This window comes from Psammomys obesus, unplaced genomic scaffold (assembly GCF_907164565.1).
Source record: "Psammomys obesus unplaced genomic scaffold, mPsaObe1.curated_primary_1811, whole genome shotgun sequence".
NCBI classification, from domain to species: Eukaryota; Metazoa; Chordata; class Mammalia; order Rodentia; family Muridae; genus Psammomys; species Psammomys obesus.
Window position 1 is genome coordinate 3,287,249 of NW_026596089.1, and position 22,556 is coordinate 3,309,804.

At 39.0% G+C, this 22,556-nt stretch overlaps 1 protein-coding gene across 4 annotated transcripts in view; it reads left to right on the forward strand.

Annotated features, from left to right (window-relative positions):
• Positions 1-22,556, forward strand: part of Utrn (utrophin) — a 538,848-nt gene that overhangs the window by 367,185 nt on the left and 149,107 nt on the right. For all 4 annotated transcript variants that reach the window (XM_055627734.1, XM_055627735.1, XM_055627736.1 and 1 more), the window contains 2 exons: positions 251-423; positions 10,597-10,753. In XM_055627734.1, the coding sequence (XP_055483709.1) occupies positions 251-423; positions 10,597-10,753 (330 nt within the window). The remainder of the gene's footprint in view (positions 1-250; positions 424-10,596; positions 10,754-22,556) is intronic.

Genomic DNA, 22,556 nt, shown 5'->3' on the forward strand with positions numbered 1-22,556 from the left:
CTTTGCTGTCCTCAATGCTGGGATTACAGGTGTGCACCTCTGCACCTAGCAATGCATTGAAGATTTAAAGGCTGTTATTTTCAGTGTTGGAACTGTGGGGACATTTTGTTTTGTTATATATTACCAAAGGTTAAGTGTTTCAATTGAATACAACTCTTACAAATACAAGAGTAACTGTCCACATAGATACCCCACAGCATACCATCAGTGACCTTTAGCATTTGCATTGTCTCTTTGCTTTTCTCTTTAGGACATCCAGGCAGAAATTGATGCCCACAATGACATATTTAAAAGCATCGATGGAAACAGGCAGAAGATGGTGAAAGCTTTGGGGAATTCTGAGGAGGCAACGATGCTTCAGCATCGACTGGATGACATGAACCAAAGATGGAATGATTTGAAAGCAAAATCTGCTAGCATCAGGTCAGAATACTCTACTTTAAAATAAAACGTGTGTGTATGTGTGGGCCAAGTTTATTAGACTTTTGTATATCAGAAAGAGATAGTCTATCACCAAGGCAACTCTATCAGAATTTGTTTAAGATTGAAATCCAAAGTCTGTTTCTTCCTGGTTGGGACTGAAGATGTGTAAGTAGATTGCTTAACCATCGATGAAGTCTTAGGTTCATTCCTCAGCACTACCAAAAGAATAAATTGGAACTTAAAAATACTTTAAAGTTTTTGCCTCATTATACCCAGTGTACTCTGCTGTTGGTGCCAGGCCATTCACAGATAATCATGTGTTAGACACTACATCAGTAATGAAGGTAATGTCACCAACACTTGCTAATTGCCAAGTGTTTACCATTATATTATATATATCTTACTGTGATAAAATCACTAGAGCCATTGCTATCATCCATCCATCCATCCATCCATGCATTTATTTGAGACCATGTTTCACTATGTAGCTCTTACTGGCCTAGAACTGCTTATATAGCCCAGACTGACCCTGAACTCACAGAAATCTGCCTGTCTTTGCCTTTCAAGTGCTGGAATTAAAGGCATACACTTTTTAAAGAATAGGCGTCCTATAGCCGAGGTTGATCTTGAGTTTGTTGAGTAGGCAATGTTGACCTTTAATGCTTTATTAAAAACCAAACCAAAACCTTTATTTTTTTTATGTGAATGTATATGGCATTTGGAAATGTGTGCACACCATATGCATAGCAGCCGTGGAGGGACAAGAGGAAATTGGATCCCCTAGAACTGCATTTACAGGCAACTGGGAGCTGCTCCATAGATACTGAGAGCCAACTTGGGGTCTCAGCAAGAGCTGTGCCTCACTTGAGAACTCCATCTCTCCAGGCCCTGACCTTTCCCTCTTCTTCATCCTCATGCTCAGAGTGCTGAGATTGCACTCCAGCGCCGTTGTACTCATGTAGAACAATCACTTCCTTTAGCAGTCATGCGCTGTGCAGCAGCTTACCAGCTCTGTGTATGCAGTAGCTGACCCCACATAACGAGGTTGCTTAACTTATGCTGGAGGGATCTCATGGCTTCTCAGCAAGTGACTCTGCTGTCATGATAAGACAAATTTAATCAATATAAAGATTGAGGTAATAGGGTCTAAGCCAGGATTTGAATGTAAATCTTATAAAATCTTGGCATTGAATTTATCTCTCTCTCTTTCTATCTGTCTGTCTATCTATCTATCTATGGCTTTTTTTTGAGACACAGTTTCTCTGTGTAACAGTCCTGGACTCACTTTGTAGACCAGGCTGGCCTTGAACTCACAGAGATCTGCCTGTCTCTGCCTCCTGAGTGTTGGGATTAAAGGTGTGAGCCACCATCGCTCAGTTTCACCAAGTGTCTATGTCCAATTTGAAAATTTATCAGGATTAATTGCCTCCTATAGACACTAAAATGGAAAAGTGATGATTCATGTCTGCTTTGGGTGAGAGAAAATTCAGTTCAGTATGGACCTTAGAATCAGGAGTCTGACAAAGAAGCAGCATTGACAAATTACTCAGAGTAACAGGATGGGATTTTTACTGGAATTCAAGCATATCTTAAAGTCACATGCAGTAGATGATAGACAGTTTCTGATGAACAATAAGTTAAGGGATATTGACAAAAGAACATATTAGTGAGAGTGATAATCCCAAAGAGGAATGTTGGTAAAAAGCCTCAAATTTGTTTATATCATGTATTGAATATGCATATTCAAACCAAATGACCCCAAATCTGATTCTTGCACTTTACTATTTATTTTCTGATCTTGGAACAATTACTTCACCCTTCTGAACTTTGCCAGTTTGTACTATCAGTATTCAACACACTTGATTATCAGGAAGACTAAGTCGAGTGACTTGATAGTTTCTCAGTCTCAGTAGACCCGGGTGAAAGTAGACAGTAGGCTATTTTTCACATATGAGGTTCTGTGAGTGGTTCTGCTTCAGTTGGTGGTTGCAATCCATGCAGTGACTGCCAGAGAACAGAAATCTTCCACTATTATTTGTCATGAATGATTTCATTAAGAATAAATGTAGCATATCCTGGAACATTTGCACTTTTCTGGATCTCTCAGAAAAAAACTTACAACCCCTTGTTTTCTTAGGTCTGATGAGTTGTGGCATGCTGTAGTCTCTCCTCCCTATAGCTCCACTTGGCAATCGTGTTTGCATCAGCCAGCTATTCTATTTGTATCAGAGATGGAAGCCCAAGCTCTGCTTATGCTATATAGATGCTTCGTTTACATCTCTGTTGACTCACTTGTGTTTTCCATGATTAGATATGTGAAACTAATGATGAAAGAATTTTTATCTTCAAACAAATAAAAAGTAAATCACATATCATTTACAAATGTATATGAGAAAAACTGGTGTATTTTTATAACTATTGGGCAGTCTTTCATGTAGGAAGCTCAGCTTAAAAAAAAAAGTGGAACAGGGCAGTTTTGGAGGATCATTGCAGTTTGGAGAGACACTGTGTTCAGATACTGGTGTTGCCATGTAACAGTTTCGCTACAGTGGGCAAGTTATTGACCCATGTGTGCCTCAGTTCCCTACATGTGAAGTGAGAATTTCCTCAATAGGAGTGCCATGCGTGTTTCATTGAAGCCACACAAAGTGTCTCCAGGGAGTGCTCCATGTTTTCATTATTATTATTATTGTTATTAATCACTTTGTTTGGCACTAGTTAATTCAAAAGACATGGAAATTCTTCTCTTCCCCAACTGCTTTCATATCTTAGTCACTAGTGTAGGAAATGTTCAAGAAATTCACTGGATTCTGAACAAATTTGAAAAAAAGTAGATTCAGGTGGCCTCCTTAAGAGCTCTAGTGCCATGGGAAGAACTGACAGAAGCCAGGTGAAAGGAGATGGTTTAGAGCTTAGATTGCTAATGCAGAACTCCCAGCAATCGCTATTCAAGGCAGCTCTCTAAAGTGAGACACCCTACATGCAAAAGTGGAAAAGGTCTATTGTACACAACATTCCTCACTGGGCCAGTTTGGGCTCCGCCTTCTTCATTATACATGCAAATGATTTGGGCAGAGTTGCTGTTCAGAACACTTCTTATCTCTTTGGCCTTTGGAGTCCAGCCTGGTTCTCACATTGCTTTATATTGGTATCCAATTTTCTAATGTCTTTAATATTTTTTCAGACTCTTCAGCACTCTTTCCCGTAATTAATTGAAAATTGACTTTTCTCTTAATTGCCTGCTTTACTTGAAATGGTCTCTAATAGAGGCTAATTTCTTCCATTTTCCTTGCCTAGAAGCCAGTAGAAATACTCTGAATATTAAGCCTGGAATGGACAGTAAACGTAAGGGTCTCAGGCATAAACTGGCCTTGGAGGACAGTCTATCTGAAAAAGGAGCCCCCTCCTTCCCTACTCTCTCCTCTCCCTCCCTTTCTGTGTGTGCATGTGTATTCATGAGCATGTGCCTTTTCAGATGTATCTGCAGATAGGCACACATACCTAGAGGGCAGAGGGCAGAGCTGTGCATCTTCCTCTACAGCTCTCTACCTTATTCTTTTGAGCCATGTTCTCTCATTGAACCTGGAGCCAGGGAACCCCAGGGATCCTCCTGCCCCCCTTTTCAGTGGTGTGGGTGCTGAGAACCTGAGCATGCTTGCATTCCAAGCATTTTACCAACTGAGCCATCCCTGAGCTTTGTGGCTTTACAAAGTTTTGTGTGTGTGTATGGGTTGGGGGGCACACTAGCATTTCTTTTGTATTAATTTAGTACTGTATACTTATATCTTCAAAGATCTTGTTTTTTTTTTTATTTGTTTGTTTGTTTTGTTTTTTGTTTTCTCCAAGCCTCTCTTTTTGTGGATGACTTAATTATTTTCTGAGGATGAGGCCATTTAACTGAGGAGCCCTTGCTCCTCTGAATGGAGAATATTTCTGGAATCTATATTTCAAATAGTGTTTAGCTTGATATCATCATGAAAGGGAATGTTTCCTTTAATTATTTTTTTTAGAAAGTGGATATTTGCTGCTTATTAATTTTTTTGTGTATGCTAAATCTACTGTTTTTTTTTTAATATAACAATATAACTGTTTTTTTTAAAAAATAAACTAATGTTTATTTACTTTATGTCCCAGGGGTGCTCCCTCCCTCTTGTCCTCCCAGTCCCCATTACCCCTTCTCCTTTTCCCCCAGAAAAGGGGAGCTCCCCTCCCCCATATTAACCCTCCCCAGCATATCAGATCACATCATGACTGAGCATATCTTCATTCCCTGAAGCCAGGCAAGGTAGCCCTGCCAGATGGGAAGTGATCCAAAAGCAGGTAATAGAGTCCATGTTAAAAACAGCCCTCCCCTCCACTTTCCAGCCCCCCACAAGAAGACTAAGCTGCCCATCTTCTACATGTGTGCAGGGGTCCTAGGTCCAGAACATGAATGCTCCTTAGTTGATTTCTCAGTCTCTGAAAGCCCCCATGTGACTGGGTTAGTTATCTCTGTTGGTCTTCTCATGAGGTTTCTGCCACCTTTGGGTCCTTCTATCTTTCCCCCAACACTTCCACAGGCCCAGAGTTTCTCCCCATGCTTGGCTACAAGTCCCAGCCTCTGTCTTCGATCTGCTGCTGGCTGGAGCCTCGCAGAAGATAGTCATGACAGTCACGTTTGGCTCTTGTCTGCTGCTTCTTGATCCCTGCTCACCAAATCTACCCTTAAGTACTTAAGACATTACCTACTTTGACCATAGTGTGGTCACTGGAACAATTCCCTTAAGTATTACTTTAAAGTCTCTGCAACAACTCCCTTAAGCATTACTTTAAAGTCTTCTGGCTGGCCATTGAATATTTCAAATACTAAAATTCAGTGTACTAAATAGCCTTAGCATCTTAAATAAACAACAGGTAGCATTATATATGTCAAGTCAGTATACAAGTTAGCTGAAGATTTAAGATTTCACTTATGAAAATAGGCTCTTAAGATTGCTGGCAGTATTTTATGATCACTTGTAAAACTGAAGTGGAATTATACTAATAAATTCAAGATTGAATGGCATGACTTACATTTTAAAATTAAATTTATTTAATATAAGATTATGTTAATTAAATATCCAGTTATCAGCTTTATGATGTTTAATATAGATCCATCCTAACAAGAGGTTTCAGAGGCCGGGGAAGTTGTCAAATATAATGGAAACAGAGTTCAAAGATAAAATTCTATCTTGCATTTCTTTTATAAGCCTCTTAAAGCTTTGAGCACCATTTTCCAAGTTCTTAGAGAAGATGAGCCTTTGCCATCACCCTTTATATTGCGTGTTATCACCTTTTACAGTGCCATTCTTAACCTTAAGAATGAGTTGTTTTTGCTAACCGTATTATAAAATCACAGTCTTTTTTGAAACATAGCAGAGCAAGGAGGTCCTCTTTCATGGTTACAGCATTCTCTTTTAGGGTTACAGGACTTTCTGGAATGGCAGAAAGGAGGCTGGTCACCCATGACCCACTAGTCATAAGTGGTATATTGAATTTTTAAAATGTGGCTAACGTAAATGAGGAACTGAATTTAAATCTTACCAGTCTTAATGAACCTAAATGTATGTTCAATAGCCACACATCACAGGTACCAGCCATATCCGAGCATAGCTTTGGGGTGTTCTTTAATGGCTGGATTTTAAGGACTCCCTGTTTTACTTGATAAGTCTTCATGCCCATTTTGCAAGCAGGAATAATCTGTTTTCAATGTTGTTACCTGATGCATATGTTCTTAGTTACATTAGTTAAGTTTTTTTTTAATTTTATTAAAACACAATTTAAATTAAGTGGGCTTCACAATAAACAGAAAAGAAATCACATTTCTCCCTAGAAGTACAGATTTGAGTCTGTACAGATGTTTTTGTTGTTGTTGTTTTAATGGTACAAGAAGTAATATGTCTTTGCCTCCTCTTCACTGAGATCCTTATATACTTTAGGAGACTGATCTTGCAAAAGTATTTGACTTGTGTGCAGTGTAAATGAGCAATTTATGTTTTCCCTCCTTCTGCTGTTATTAATCAAAGCCTGGGTTGCTGGTTTCTCCCAGTGGCTGCTTCTGTGTCCTAATACTTAGTAGAGCCTGTATTAGATCTCCCATTTTGGGAGTGCATTTGGCAGACTTGACTTTCTCCTCCTTGGACCATATATTGATGTCAGTTTGCCTTTTTGTTTTGGAAGCAGTGTTGTACCTGAGGGATGCTCCATGAACATTTATATTGATAAATGAAAACTTCTTCCTCCTCTCTCTTCCCTCTTGCTGCCAGCTTCCTGATTTTTCTTTCCTTTTTCTGTTTTTTTGGGCAGGGTCTCATGTGTAACAGGCTGTAGCTGAGAATGAACTTGAGCTGTTTATCTTCCTGCCTCTACCTCCTGAGTGCTGAGGTTACAGGCAGGTACCACCTCCCTGATTTATGAGGTGCTGGGGATTAAACCGGACCTTGTGCATGCTAAGCAAACATTCGACCAACTGATCTGTGACCCTGTTCTGCAAACTAGTATCTTTTAGCATACACAATTTTCTTTGTTGATGTTTATATTCTGGACAGGGGTATGATAACTTGTTTGATGACAATTCCTTTGAAAAAATCACTTTGGTGATTTAAAACAGATAGAAGTATGCATTGCACTCTATAATTATTTTTCTGCCATAGTCAATTGGTAAAGTAAGCTTTTAATGAATTTTTGTCTTCTAACAAGCCTTTATATTATAATTTTTAAATATCTGGTCATGCAAAAAGTTGTAAAACTTAGGGCTTTGTAAAAACAGATATCATCTAGAAAGGGGTATCTGCGTGAAGCAGAATCTGTGGTAGATACTGTCCAAGGTTAATACTGTCATCAGGGAAAGGAACTGTTGCATTGCACATAGAAATACAAAGAATGAACTGATGCAAAGAAGACACTGACAAGTCAATTACTGAAAGACGTTTCTGCAGATAATGAGTTAGGTAAAGCAGTGTTTTACCTGAAAATGCCCAGAATATGTCAGTGACCTGCTGTCAGTAGTGTTGGGACAACTTGAGCTATAAAATGTTCATAGTCCATAGTGAGACAACTAAGCCAAGTACAAACTGCAGTTTCCCTTACAGGGCCTTTAACCCACTGGCCAGGAAAAAGGCTTTCCTCTTGAAAGATGAAAGAACTGAAGTGAATCAGGAACACCAAAGGCTACTACGGAAGCCTGTGTCTATTTGGGCACATGGTAGTAATCTGCTAAGCACACAAATGCAATGTACTAGAGAATAAGCAGAACAGGTTTTCCAGGCACAGCTTCTGTCTGATGAGCTCAGGGTTTATTATGGAACGCAGAGGTGCAGAGAAACACATGGAATTAATGCTTCCATTTTCATTTCAAAGCGTCTTTAGTATCCTTTGTAAAAGTATCACCTTCATTTATGCAAATGGTCCTTCCGGGGCTGAATTCCCTGAACACCATAATGCTTAGTGATCAATTCCAGTATTTCTGTACAGTGAATAGAGTCCATTGCATTGACACAAACATCTGTGTGCTCTCCAGAAAACATATAGGACTGGATTATCAAGGAACATAATATGTGGCTTAGTTATTGATTGATGATGAAACCACAGACACTGAAGATACAGCTGAGGAAGAAGAGGTCAGATTTGCATATAAGTAGTCTACTCTAGAGATATTCAGCACTTCTTGGTTGAATAGGGACCTGTGATTTTTAGCTTTTTTTTTTTTTTTTCTTTTAAAAATGGTTGGTAAGCAATTGCAACAGCCCTGTCAGTTATATATTGTGCAACAAGTATTTTCCATTATGGCTTATGACTCTACAGGGATTTCAATTAGTATAATTGGAATTATTTAGCTGTGCTCTATGACAAGAAAATTTTTTGTTTATCAGGAAATCTTGCCCCAGTTTGATAGGAATACAGAAAAGCTGGAGCTTAAGCAGAATCAGGAACTTGTCAAAACACAGTTTTGCCAAGAGAGGTCAATCCTGGCATCTGTGAAAAAACAGAAATGATAGTAAAAGAAAGAAAATAAAATGATGTTTTATTTGTGTGTGTTGTGTGTATGTGTTTGCACGGGTGCAAATGTGTGTGTAAGTGCATAGGAGGCATGAAGTTGAAGTCCATTGTCTCCTCCATTGTTCTCTACTTTATTAACTGAGTCAGGGTCCCTGGCCAAACTCAAAGCTCATGGATTTCAGCTATTGTCGCTAGCTTCCCTTGCCTCCTCAGTGCTGCAACCATACGTAGCCATCATGCCTGCCTGGCTGTTTTCATGTGGGTTCTGGGAATCCTAAGTCCAGTTTTCATGCTTGTACTCCATCCACTGATCTATCTCCTGACTTCTAAACTAAAATGAAATTTAAGCTATACAGTTTTGAGATAATTATAATTTTTTTGGACATGTTTAAGAGTTAGAAAGTATGTTTTAGTATTTTATGGCTAACCTTTTGGAATGGGACATAGAATGTTCAAGTTTGAGTAGTTCATTTATTAGCCAGGTGGCAATGCAGCTGTGAGGAGATGGAAAGCTAATTGGCCTTTGCAGTAACTGTACGGAGGCATATGGTGTTTTAAAGCAAACCTAGACACCAGCTTTTACTTTTGGCTAAGAATATTGGACGATAGACTCTGGTTGTTGAGTGTGAGCTGGAGGTGAGCTAAATGAACTTTGAGCCAAGCTTTATGATAATCATCAGATGTGTATCGCTGGAAATAGCACCTAAATGTGAACAATGAGGTAATATTTGTGCTATCGAAAGCAAAACCGTTAGCGTTGAGACAGAAGTTTAAGTGGATCAGAGGAGCCCAGGAAAGTACTGGGTGCTATGATTGACAATAGTTGCTGAGCTGGCTGCATTGTTTTCATGGCCCTGGTAAAGGATTAGATTTATGGAGGTGAGGATCCTAATACCAACATCATGGTAAAAGTCATCTTACGGGACATGGACTCTAAATGTATGTTCAGTGTAGCTGAAGCTCCCCAAGGTAAGTCATATCTGGCACCCATAAAGTCTTTCCCTTTGGAAGATGTTGTGTAATGAGGCAATGTGAATCTCCAACAACCTCGACCCTCTGAACCTGATTGATCCCAGATAGGCGAGACAGTCCATCTCACCAGCTTAGCACTAAGTCTGCATTCCTGGCTGCAGATATATCTTAGTATTCCAGTGGTGAGAAAAGCTTAGTTCCTTGACTGACTATATATATATTATACATCATACTAATATATATATATATATATATATATATATATATATATATATAATATATGTAATATAATATATTACACATGTGCATATTACATATATATTATAAATAATATATATTTAAAATATATAATGTTATGTTTATTGAAAACCTTATTTAAAATGTATTTATTTTTATCTCTAAATGGAAAAAGGATGACTCAGTTGTTAAAAGCACTGACTGTTCTTCCAGAGCACCTAGGTTCAATTCCCAGCACATACAGGGCAGCTTACAGCTGTCTGTAACTGCAGGATCAAACGCCCTCACACAGACATGCATGTAGGCAAAACAGTCAATGCGTATAAAATAAAAATAAATAAATTATTTAAATATTTTTAACCATACAAGTTATGTAGTAACCAGTACCTGTCTGTTTGCTGTTTCTCTTTTCTTCTATCTTTTTCCCTGTTTTTTTGTTTGTTTGTTTTGTTTTGTTTTTGTTTTTTTTTTTTGTTGTTGTTGTTCTTTAAATAAGGCCTTACTGTTATCCCCCTGCTTGCCTACATTGCTCTGGCTATGTAGACCAGACTGGTCTTGAACTCTCAGAGCTCTGCCTGCATCTGTCTCCTGAGTGCTGAGATTAACAATAAGAACCACCTACCAGGTTCCAAATGTTTTATATGCATTCCATTTCTCAGCTTCCCCTCACTGTGCATTTAGATAAAAATGAGAAAATTATTTGCATCTTTGCATTTAATATGTATATAGTATGTGTGAAGTATCATAACCTGGTTTGTAACTGTTAGTATTACAGACATAACCTAGATAACCTAGTTTTTTGGAAATAACTGTTTCTCCCTGGATATGTCTTTGTGCCTCCTGTTTTTGGGTGTGAGCACTGTTTGATCATTCTTGGTCACTAGGCCATAGTAGTGTGTATCGTTCTTATTGATCGCACTTCATGTGTTCATCCCTGTTTGCCAACAGGGCCCACTTGGAGGCCAGTGCTGAGAAGTGGAACAGGTTGCTAGCATCTCTTGAAGAACTGATCAAATGGCTGAACATGAAAGATGAAGAGCTTAAGAGACAGATGCCCATTGGAGGGGATGTTACCGCCTTACAGCTACAGTATGACCATTGCAAGGTAAGTGGGCCACTTCTGGGAGGCCCATTTTTTTTTAAATCAGTTTTGCTAAGTTGAATGCATTCCAAAATAATGAAAATCTAAAACTAATTGCCACAGCATTCCCTCTTTTTTAGCTTCTACTTGTTGGTATTTGAGCATTTTATTTAATTATATTCTTTGCTTCCATTTGTTTCATGTTCTGTGGTTTGTTCACATTTAACTATGCATTTTCACAATGCAGCCCTCTAAAGGAGAATATTGTTTCTTGTTTATTTTAAACTTCATCTAACTTTCTAATAGCTTTCTTAGGCTATCAGTATATTGGGGAAAAAACTTACTGTACAAATAATCCTATATTTTTATGAATGCATGAATGTTTGGATGCATGCATGCATGTATTTTAAAGAGAGGATCTTGCTCAGAAGCCCTGTCTGGCCTTAGGCTTACCATGTAACCTAAGCTGATCTCAGCCTTGTGCTGATCCTTTCTTTGGCTTTGGCCTCCCAGTGCTAGTATTATAGGAATGTGTTGTTGCTACACCTGACTAACTCATACTAAGAAGTCATGGCATCAGAAAGAATCACAGAGTTGAGCTGGGGTTGGGAGTATGCCTTCAACTGGAGCTCTTTGAGTTTGAGGACAGCAAGGATGACATACTGAGACTCTGTCTCAAGTAAATGAATAAATACGTAAATAAAATTGCCAAGTAGTTGTAAGGATATAGCCCAGTGGTAGAGCACTTGCCCAGCTTGTTACAGACTAAAACAAACAAGTAAACAAAGCTGAAACTACCTTGTTAATTAAGATAAAAGTAGAGGAAATCTCTAAGACATACTTCAGTCCTATATGAAATGAAGATCACAGTGTGAAAGGAAGATCATTTTATGCTTTATTTTCCTAACCTTGGCTCTTTCTTTAAGTTGCATTTTCTTCTACATGGACATCTATCTCTACACACACTTGTGTTTTTATTCTGATGAATGAACAATTAGTTCTGAAGTGTCATCTGACATATCCCTTAGTCTTTAAATTTTAAAACATCTTTGACTGGTCTAAGTTCCCTAATGTATTTATATCCCTTTATACTATTCTGTCATAGATTGCATATCATTTAGTTCTATTGTATTTTTCCTACTCATTTGCAGTGTGAATTCTCATTCTGTCTGAACATTTTAATACAACATTATACACTTGTTCCCAGTTGAAAGATGAACACTGCTACATGCTCCTGGGGGGGGGGGGAGATACCATCTATTTAATAAGATGTTCTAACAGATACTTATAGGACCTTGAATTTTATTTTATTTTGACCTTTGTGCTAAGTGACTAAAATTACTATTTCAGTGGAAAAAGAACACGGTGGACAGATAACTCTGAGATAGAAAGACAAAGACATTGTTGGTCTATAGAACAACAATAATAGTGGATTTTAAGTTAGTGACTTTGCAAAATCATAGTTCTCTGTGTGTGTGTGTGTCTGTCTGTCTCTTTGTTTGTCTCTCTTTCACTCTCATTGTTTGAGAAAGAGCCTCTATGTAGTCCTGGAACTTGTTATGTAGGCCAGTCTGGCACCAAACTCACATAGATTTTCCTGTTTCTGCCCCCTGATAGCTGTGATTGAATGTGTCTTCTACCTTGCCCCACTCTTTTTGTATTATTCCAGCTTCCTTCTGTATTATGGTTATTTCCTTTCTGTGGGTCAGGCGTTGGTGAGGCAATCAAGTAATACCAAGCTTTTCTAATAATACTTAGTGTTCTGCATGTGCAATAAATCCAACTTGTGACCATGTCTTTCAAGCTTTGAATAAAAACTCAGGCTGTTTTTAACTCTTTAGCCTGGGGCATTGAAGTGATAATTATCAGATAATGCTGATAATGATGCTGGTAATAATGTCATTTCCTGCAAGGGTTTATGAGATGTAGGCTGGGTACTGTTCATGTCACTGATGAGTCAGCCCTGAAGGAAAAACAAGTTCTTGTAGCTGGGAGTGTTGCTCAGTAATGGAATGCTTCCATCATGTCCAAGGCTCCTGATTTTATTCCAAGATACACAGAAATCAATATATGAAGATGTTGGAGGATTGCTCAGTGGTTAGGAACATGTATGCAGGCTTGCTGACTAGACTAGCACCCCATGGCTACTCACAACCCTCTATAACTTAACCCTACTTCCAGGGAATCCAATGCTGTCTTCTGGCCCCACAGGCACCAGGCATGTACATAGTGTATATACATGCATGCACTTACACATATAAAAATTAATACAGCTGAAAAAATAACTAAAAACTCAATTTTTTTTTTTTACAACATTCTTTTATTGGACCAGTCCTACCCAGTTTTACACTAGGCCCATGGCCCATCTAGTCTCAGGTTGTAAAAACTCAGTTCTTGACTGAGATGTCATAACAGTAAAAAGAACAAAGAGTAGCTGGCTTCTGAATACACTAAGAAAGGGAAAAACAGGATTGGTGGCTGCCTTGAATATAGGGGTTAAAAGGGGAAGGCTCAAGCATGTAACAGGGCAAACTTTGGACAAAGCAAATGGAAAGCAGAAGTATCATTAAACAATGGAAAAATATTACCGAAAGAACAGATGGGACAGACCATCAAGAGCTTGAGTTTTGGCATGATGGATAGTCTACGCTCATTAGGAAGTGGGGTATGCAAACTTGAAGTTAAGGAAAGGGTCAGAGTTAGAGAAACAAAAATTGTAATGCACAGATCACCTACATGATTGGATGAAGCCTCATGGGGAGTGATTGTAGTTAAAAAAATGAAGTGTAAGAAATGAGCAGTGAGGAACCCAAATTGTACAGTCCATGAAAATGAGCCGGAGACTGCAGTTCAGAAGCCAGAGAGAGCAGAGTCTAAGATACCAAGCAGCCTAGAATACCAGCTGATACTGCTGAAAAATTGTGTAGAAAGAGGACAGACCATCAGACATTCTGAAGGTAGTCGTCTTAATGCTTGAACAAGAGTAAGATTAGTGGTATGATGGAATTTGAAGTATGATTGGAGTAGATTCCAGAGAGAGTATGAGAAAAGAGAGAAATTTGATTTTAGTGGTCATGCATTGCCCATTGGGCTGAGTGTTTGTTCCAGTTGGGAGACTGGTGTACTGGGATGGCTTGTAAAGTAAACATATGTTAGATAAAGAAAGGATGTCTATAAGGGCTGTGTTACTGTTAATGATGATGCGTAATGCTTTTCTATAAAAGTGGGTTGCAAAATAGGGTGAGTAGCAAGGTCCTTGGACAAGAACCAGATGATGGCTCTGAGAAGCTGGGATAGAGGAGGGTCATCTCTGTAGACATTCAGATCAAAGTGAAGAGGAGAGGAAGCCAGTTGTCAAAGTGATGACTATGAGAAGGAAGGGCCATGGTAGCACCATGTAGGATTCTGACCTAGAAAAGATATTTTAACACTCATTCTGGTCATGTGCATTGAACTACTGCTATGTACCAGCACCATTCCTAGCAGAATGCATATATTCATTCTCATGTTTTTGTATTTGTTTTTGCCTCATCTGCTTTATTCTCTTCAGTGCTACATTCCTGGCTTAAACTGATGGGTGATAATATATTTGACTACCACCTTTTTACTTTCTGATATGGGTAAAAATATACACATTAAACTATTTAAGGACTAATGCTATATATGTGTGTGTATGTATGTATATATATATATGTGTGTGTGTGTGTGTGTGTGTGTATAATACATACCACTAAACTAAGTATTGATTTGTTGAAAAAGTAATTAATAGAGTTTAATAGAAACAAATCACCAGTTATCTATTTTGCTATGTTATGGAATATGCTCTGATATAGGGCAGTGTGCATGGGTTTAGGTAAAGATTCTGTGCTGGTCATTGCTGATGCAAGGGGATCATCATATTCACTGCTTCATTAAGGGTGACCTTCATACAGTCATAACTATATTGATTGATAGCACATTAGGCTATCATATGAATTATACAGGCAGGAGAAACTCAGGGAAGAAATTAAGGCTTAAACCCGATTCTTCTATAGTTTCTCTTTAGGTTGTGTCGTTTGCTATTGCCTTGTGAGTAGAGGTGTAAAAATTAGGGATGTGTAGATTCCTTCCTTGATGTAAGATACAAGAGTGCTTGGTAGATAATCTAGTAGGCATCTGTGTTGATGTGGGGTGCCGGGTGTGCTGGTGTGGGTTAAGGAGTAGCAGCTGGCTGTTTATATGTGACATGGTGTGTATGTGAGAGATGTGTGCACAGACCACTGTTCCTGAGGAGATGGTAGGAGAGGGGCAAGAGGAATACCTTCACTTCGGAGCGGGCCTTGTCACTGCTGTCCTGGATGACTCTTTGGACATTATAAGGAAATAGAGCAAGCTGGCTGTCTTGTGAAGCATCAGTTATCTCCTCGAGCTCTGAAGGCTGGAAAGTCAAGATCAAGGAGCTGAGAGATCTGATGACTGGCGGGGACTGCTCTAATTCAAGTCTGTCTTTTTCTTTCTTGCATGGTGGAAAGGGCTCCTTCAGAAGGCCTGAATTCCATGTTTGAAGCTTCCTCCCTCATGTTCTTGTCACTCTCCCAGAGACTATACCCCTTGCTGCTAATGTAGCTTTGCAGTTAGGATCTCAGCATGCAGGTTTTAGGAAACATGAATGTGCAAACCATGGTTGGCACTCCTACCTCCTATGCAGAATTATTCCAAATGGAATAATGTAAATGACAATAATTTTGAAAAATGTGAAGTGCCATAGGGCAGTCTATCATTTCATTCAATTATGTGTATTCTGCCAAAAGCTTCTTTCTTTCCCAACAACCAAGGATAATTTTTGAAATTATCCTTGAAATAGTGCAGATGGGTATAATTATTATTAGTTTACATTAATATAAGTGCACAGGATTAGAATTAGAGCATAATCATTATTCATTATTACAGTTACAGCATAATTTAAAGAAATGTGTTACTTGTTGGGTTAGGTTTTTTTTTGTTTGTTTGTTTAACAAAAGTGATTCATGGAGGAAGGATTTGTCTTGATGCTCAGTTTCATATCAGGGAAGGTCTGGCAACATTCACAGTGGTGTGAGTGGTTCCTTCCCATGGCAGTGATAGCGTAAGCTGCATGCTTCTGTCTCAACAGATGCGGAAAGAGAGTGCCCTAGATTGCCCCTTTGTTGCTGTGATAAGGACACTTAGGTAAAGAAAGGCATACAGATTACAATCTATTATTTATAGCAGGAAGCCAGAGCAGGAGCTCAAGACAGGACCCTGGAGGCAGGAATTAAAGCAGGGAGAATGTTGCTTCCTGGCTTGCTTCCTCTGGCCTGCTAGCTACCTTTCTTGTATAGCTCCGGCCCACTTGCATAGGGTAAGTAGTGGATCAGGTCCTTCTGTATCAATTAGCAATTAAGAAAATAACCCAAGGATATGCCCACTTGACAGTCTGGTGGCAGCAGTTACTCCACTTGCATTCCAAGGCTTTTCAAGTTAACAAAGCAAGATTTTCCATTACACAGAGAGAGCTTGGGTCTGATGTAGAGCTGTCCTAGGGTGTTCCAGTCCCTGCTACCGGGGGACTGGATAACCAAAAGTGTATCCAAAAGCTTCTAGGACCTCTTTAAATAGCACCACCAGCGGGTGACCAACTGAGACACATGATTCTATGCTGGATGATGGAATTCAGCCTTACTACCTGTGTATAGTTACTCACCTTTCTTAGGGAACACCATCATCATGTGAAGAACCCCTGACAGTCAAACAGCAGCAGAGTCAAGCCATCCCCCTAAAGTTGGCTTCTTACAGGTATATTGCTAGTCAACTTTCTTTTTTTAAGTCCTGTTTCCCCACTTTCACATTGTTTCTATCAAGAGAAGTCTTTATAACTCAGACTTATTACCAGTTGTTAGAATGTCAAGGGCCGCAGGACATGCTCGCTGCATAGAGGAAAATGAGTAGTACACCATGGCTTGATGAAATCAGAGCAGCCGCCTCTACTTTTCCTTTCCATTTCCAACAGATTCTCATCATATCCTTCTGTGGGCTCAGTGGTTTCTAATACACTGGAACAGAGACCGGACACAGCGCTGTCCTCATGGAAGTTTTGTGCAGGGTACAGCCTGTGTGTTCCCATTTTCTGTATAGCAAGAGTATATCCCGAGAACAGTTCTGATGGCATGTGGAACTGTGAAATGCACGTTCACATTGTTTGCTCCGGTTGCTGGCTATCTGCCCATCCCTGTTTTCCTCACCTTCCATCCTTGTTTTTAGTTACACTGTAATTGACTTTGAATTCATGGACATACTTATTTCCAGATTCCTCTTTAAAGAATTTAGAACTTTCTTGATTGACAGCATTGCACTGCTGCTTCAAGCAGAACATGGATTAGTTTTTAAACAATGTTTTCACAGACGTGTTTTTAGCAGAGTGGAAAAAAGGTAGTTTTACCTTTTTTAGGCATTCTGTTATGAAGTACAAGGTTTATTTTTTTCTGACTACCTGCTTTTTGGGCTTCAGTTTTCTTAAAAGAGTTAAAAAAATCTTCCTAACTTCAAAGAACTTTTAAGCCTTCGAGCTTAAAACTATATAATTAGAATCAATCAGAATGTAATCTTAAATAGCAATATGCTCACTTTAGGCATGGCTTTTCAATTCTATGAAATCCCCTTAAAATAAGAGGGGCATATTTTTTCCCTTGATTTGGGATCTCTCTCTCTCTCTCTCTCTCTCTCTGTGTGTGTGTGTGTGTGTGTGTGTTTTAAGTTCATTCTTTGACAGTTTCGTACATGTACATAGAAGGGGATTGGTATAAGATTTTGAGTTCATTCTCCAGTCTCATAGGTAGACTAAATTACCTTCTTTCTAATGAGATAATACTAATAAATGTCAATAAACAACATAGATATAATCTTTGATGTCTACATATTACAAAGTGGTATGACTTTTATAGAAACAGAAATTAAGATGCCATTTTGTTAATTTTTCCAAGAGAAATGATTTCATAAAGATAAGTTTTGAATGCTATCTATAGATCAACGTATGAATCATTGCCATATGTACATTCAGTATGGATAAAATAAACACACACATTGACCAGATGTACCTGAAAACCATATGTGCTGTTGTTACTCTGACAAGCACCTCAGCTTTGAAACAAGATTACCAGTGTTTTCACTATACACAGTTTAAAAAAATAAAGCTTATGTCACAAATGGGCATGGAGTTGTTGCACTTAAAACAATTATACAATTAAGTATATCTATTGCTATCAATAGCTGATGTTAAAGAATCATTTGAATAATTTAAGTCAAGTAGGTTTTATTACCTGTATTATTATCAATTTATATATGTTAATCCATTGAACATTGATGAGAGTGGTTCTCATCTGGATTTGGGGATGTTACCCAGTATTGCTAGCTACATTCTATTGAGCTCTGGCATGTGAGTCTGGGCAGTAGTCCTGGTTTGCTCTTAAATCCCTTTCTTCTCTACCTCTTTGATCTAACCTGGAGGATACATTGTTTAATCTCTTTACCCCTTCCTTAGTTCTCATCAGCATGTCTAACTCAACATAGTACAAACCTTCACTTAACAGTTGCTGCTGGAGTTCTTATCTATTTTACTTTCTTATCTATTTGACTTTCATGTATGTGAATGTATGTGTCAGCTTGTTTCTATGTGTAGCATGTGCATGCATGTACTCCAAGGGTGTTGGATCCCCCAAAACTGGAGTATCATGCACTTGTGAGCCGCCTAATGTAGGTGCTTAGAACTGAATCATAACCACTCTTACCTGCTGAGCCATCTCTCCAGCCCTATGCCAGGTAGTTATTTATTATTGTTGTTGTTTTAATGAGGAGTTGCAGTTTCTAGCATATAGTTTCTGTTGCTTTAGATCTGCTTCTTTTTCTTATTTTTTTCTCTTTGGCTTCTAAGTTGTAATACCACAATTTCTATGTATTGTTTAGCATATTGATGACTTAACAGATTCTTCAGACTGCTCAGGAAATTAGATAGAATTATTGAAATAAGAGTTTTGAAATTTTGCCAAGAAAAATATTAGGAGTTATTTTTTCTTTTGAAAATTCTTTTATGTTAGTGTACAAATAATGGAGTTAATCATAGCATTTTATCCATATGTCATTGTATCTTACATTTACTCCTACTCCTTATGTTTTTTAATCTCGTCTTCCCCCACAGCAGCTTGTCAAGAGAAAGCTAATACCAATGTGCTGCCTTGCATTGACCTATCGAAAAATAATAGTAAATTATAATCATTTTGCCATGAGTGAATATTTTAATGTTGCGATAATCTTAAAATGAAGGACTAAAATCAGTAGGTATCATTTCACATTTGCATCTTATGACTTGATTTTTTTCTGGTCTGTTTTTTTAATTAAATTTTTATTTTTTATATTAATTACAGTTTATTCACTTTATATCCCAGCTGTAGCCCCCTCCTTACTATCCTCCCTTCCTCCCTCCCTCCCTTCCCTCCCTCCCTCCCTCATCTCCTCCTCTGCCCCTCTCTAAGTCCACGGGTAGGGGAGGTCCTCCTCCTCTTCCATCTGACCCTAGCTTATGGAGTCTTATCAGAACTGGCTGCACTGTCCTCCTCTGTAACCTGGGAAGGCTGCTACCCCATCAGGAGGAGGCAGTCAAAGAGCTAGCCACTGAGTTCATGTCAGAAACAGTCCCTGATTCCCCTTACTAGGGAACCCATTTTGATACTGAACTGCCATGGGCTACATCTAAGCAGGGGTTCTAGGTTTTCTCCGTGAATGGTCCTTGGTTGGAGTATCAGTCTCAGATAAGACCCCTGTGTCCAGAGCTCCTTGTGGAGCTCCTGTTCTCTCCAGGTCTTCCTGTCTCCCCCTTCTTTTATAAGATTCCCTGAACTTTGCCCAAAGTTTGGCTATGCATCTCAGCATATGTTTTGCTACCCTGCTGGGTGGAGTCTTTCAGAGGCCCTCTCTGATAGTCTCCTGTTCTGTTTCCTGTTCTCTCCCTCTTTGGATGTCCCTCTCATTTGCCTTTCTGAATGAAGATTGAACATCTTACCCAGGCTCGTCCTTCTTGCTTAGCTTTCTTATCTGTACAGATTTTAGTATGATTATCCTATATTACATGTTTAGTGTCCACTTATAAGTGAGTATATACTGTGTGTCTTTCTGCTTCTGGGATAGCTCACTCAGGATGATTATTTTCTAGATACCACCATTTGCCTGCAAATTTCATGATTTCTTTGTTTTTAATTGCTGAGTAATATTCCATTGTGTAAATGTACCATAGTTTCTGTATCCATTCCTCAACTGAGGGACACCTGGGTTGTTTCCAGCTTCTGGCTATTATGAGTAAAACTGCTACAAACATGGTTGAGCAAATGTCCTTGTTGTGTACTTGAGCATGTTTTGGATATATGCCTAGGAATGGTATAGCTGGGTCTTGAGGTAGCACTGTTCCTATTTGTCTGAGAAAGCGCCACATTGATTTCCAAAGTGGTTGTACAAGTTTATATTCCCACCAGCAAAAGAGCAGGATTCCTCTTTCTCCACATCCTCTCCAGCATGTGTTGTCACTTGAGTTTTTGATCTTAGCCATTTTCATGGGTATAAGGTGAAATATCAGGGTCGTTTTGATTTCCATTTCCCTGATGACTAAGGATGTTGAATATTTCTTTAAGTGTTTCTCTGCCATTCGATGTTCCTCTGTATCCCATTTTTTAATTGGGTTACTAGATTTGTTGCTTTTTAACTTCTTAAGTTCTTTATATATTCTGGATATTAGCCCTCTGTCAGATATAAGGTTGGTGAAGATCCTTTCCCAGTCTGTAGGCTGTCGTTTTATTCTGATGACAGTGTCCTTTTCAGTTTCATGAGGTCCTATATATTGATTGTTGATCTTAGAGCCTGTGCTATTGGTGTTCTGTTCAGGAAGTTGTCTCCTGTGCCAATGAGTTCTAGGCTTCTCCCCACTTTTTCTTCTAACGAATTTAGTGTGTCTGGTTTTATATTGAGGTCTTTGATCCACTTGGACTTTAGTTTTGTGCAGGGTGGTAAATATGTATCTATTGGCATTTTTCTATACATAAACATCCAGTTAGACCAGTACCATTTGTTGAAGATGCTATCTTTTTTCCATTGTATGGTTTTGGTATTGTTGTCAAAAATCAAGTATCTGTAGGTGTGTGTGTGTTTATTTCTGGGTCTTCTATTTGATTCCATTGGTCCACCATTCTGTTCCTATGCCAGTACCATGCAGTTGCATAAGCAGTTTTTAATTTTCAATTTACACTTTATTTTCACAGCAATGCATATATTCAGTTATGCAGAGGTAATTATCAGAACTCTAACACACTTTCCCAATAAAATGGATATTGGTTTTATAAAAGCCAATCACCAAGAATGATTAAATTGCATGATTCAGGTGTCATTTCCTAGTGTGTGTCCTTTCCCTCAGGGTTGTGTTTCCCCTTGCCTAACTCAATTTTATTTTTTATATCTAGACCTCATTATATAAGAATCAGAACATTTGGGCCTTAAACCAAATTGCCAAGATACGTAAGAAAATTTATTCATTAAAGTAACAGATTTTAAAGTCTTTAAACCTGTACCAGGTATGGTCACACATGCCTTCAATCCCAGCACTCAGGAACCAGAGGCAGATGGATCTTTGTGAGACAGCTTGGTCAGCCTGGTCTACATAGTGAGTTCCTGGCTGGCCAAGGCTGCGTAGTGAGACCCTTTCTCAAAAAACAACAGACTACAACAAAAATGAAATGTCAGTTCCTCCTTGTTAAATTTGGGCCCTGTGCATTTGCGTGTGTGCTGCTGTTCTCCTATTAATTTCAGACTACCTATAAACCTGCACTGTTGAGGTCTTGCTGAGTGTTAGGAGGTGTTTTTTTTTTTTTGTTTGTTTTTTGTTTTTCCTTGGGTGGTAAATTGGTCATTTTCTAATTGAGTTGAGATACCTGTGTGGAAGCCAGAGAGTCCTTCCTTCCTTCCCTCCCTCCTTCCTTCCATCTTTCCTTCCTTCCTTTGTTCCATCCGTCCTACCTTCCCTTTTGCTTTTCTTTTTTTATTTCTTTTTTTTTTTTTTTTTTTTTGAGACTCAGTCTCTCACTAGCTTGGGTGGCTGGCCAGTGAGTCCTGAGGTCCCATGTGGCTCCCCTCCTGGACTCTGAGATGACAAGTATATGCACCACTGTGCTTAATTTTGGCGAAGTGGATTCTGGAGACCAAACTCAGGTCCTCGTGTGTGCAAGTCCATTGCAAGCACTTCGCAAACTGTGCTGTCTCATTGACTAAAATTAAAAAGAAGAATTCTCAGTGCCCCCTGACCTTTGCATCCTGTGTTGCTTTCCTTCTCAGAAACACACTGGCCCCTCCCTGTCTGTTGGTAGAGCAGTTCCCAGTGTGCAGCCTGAACCAGCAGCTTTCTGAGGGAACCTTCCCTACTAGCTTGGCTAGGTTTGGGGGCAATCGATGAAGCCTCACTCTCAGGAGCTGGGGCTCGCAGAGTGTCTATGTTCAGAGGGATAGGAGGCAGCTTAATGGCTGTTAGTCTGGGGATGAACTAAAGAGTGAGACCATGCTTTGACATGAAATAGCCTTCTCTGCAAGGGAGAGATTATAGTATTTCTGCCCATGGGCCACATATCTTCTTGCTGTAGGCATTTTGGCCCTCCACACAGTGGTTGACAAAAACCTCCCCTGCTTTAAATAAACATGGGCCCACTGAAGGGCAATAAGTAAATAAGGAGAATGAAGGAAGGAAGAAAAGAAAGGAGGGAAGGAAGGAAGGAAGGAAGGAAGGAAGGAAGGAAGGAAGGAAGGA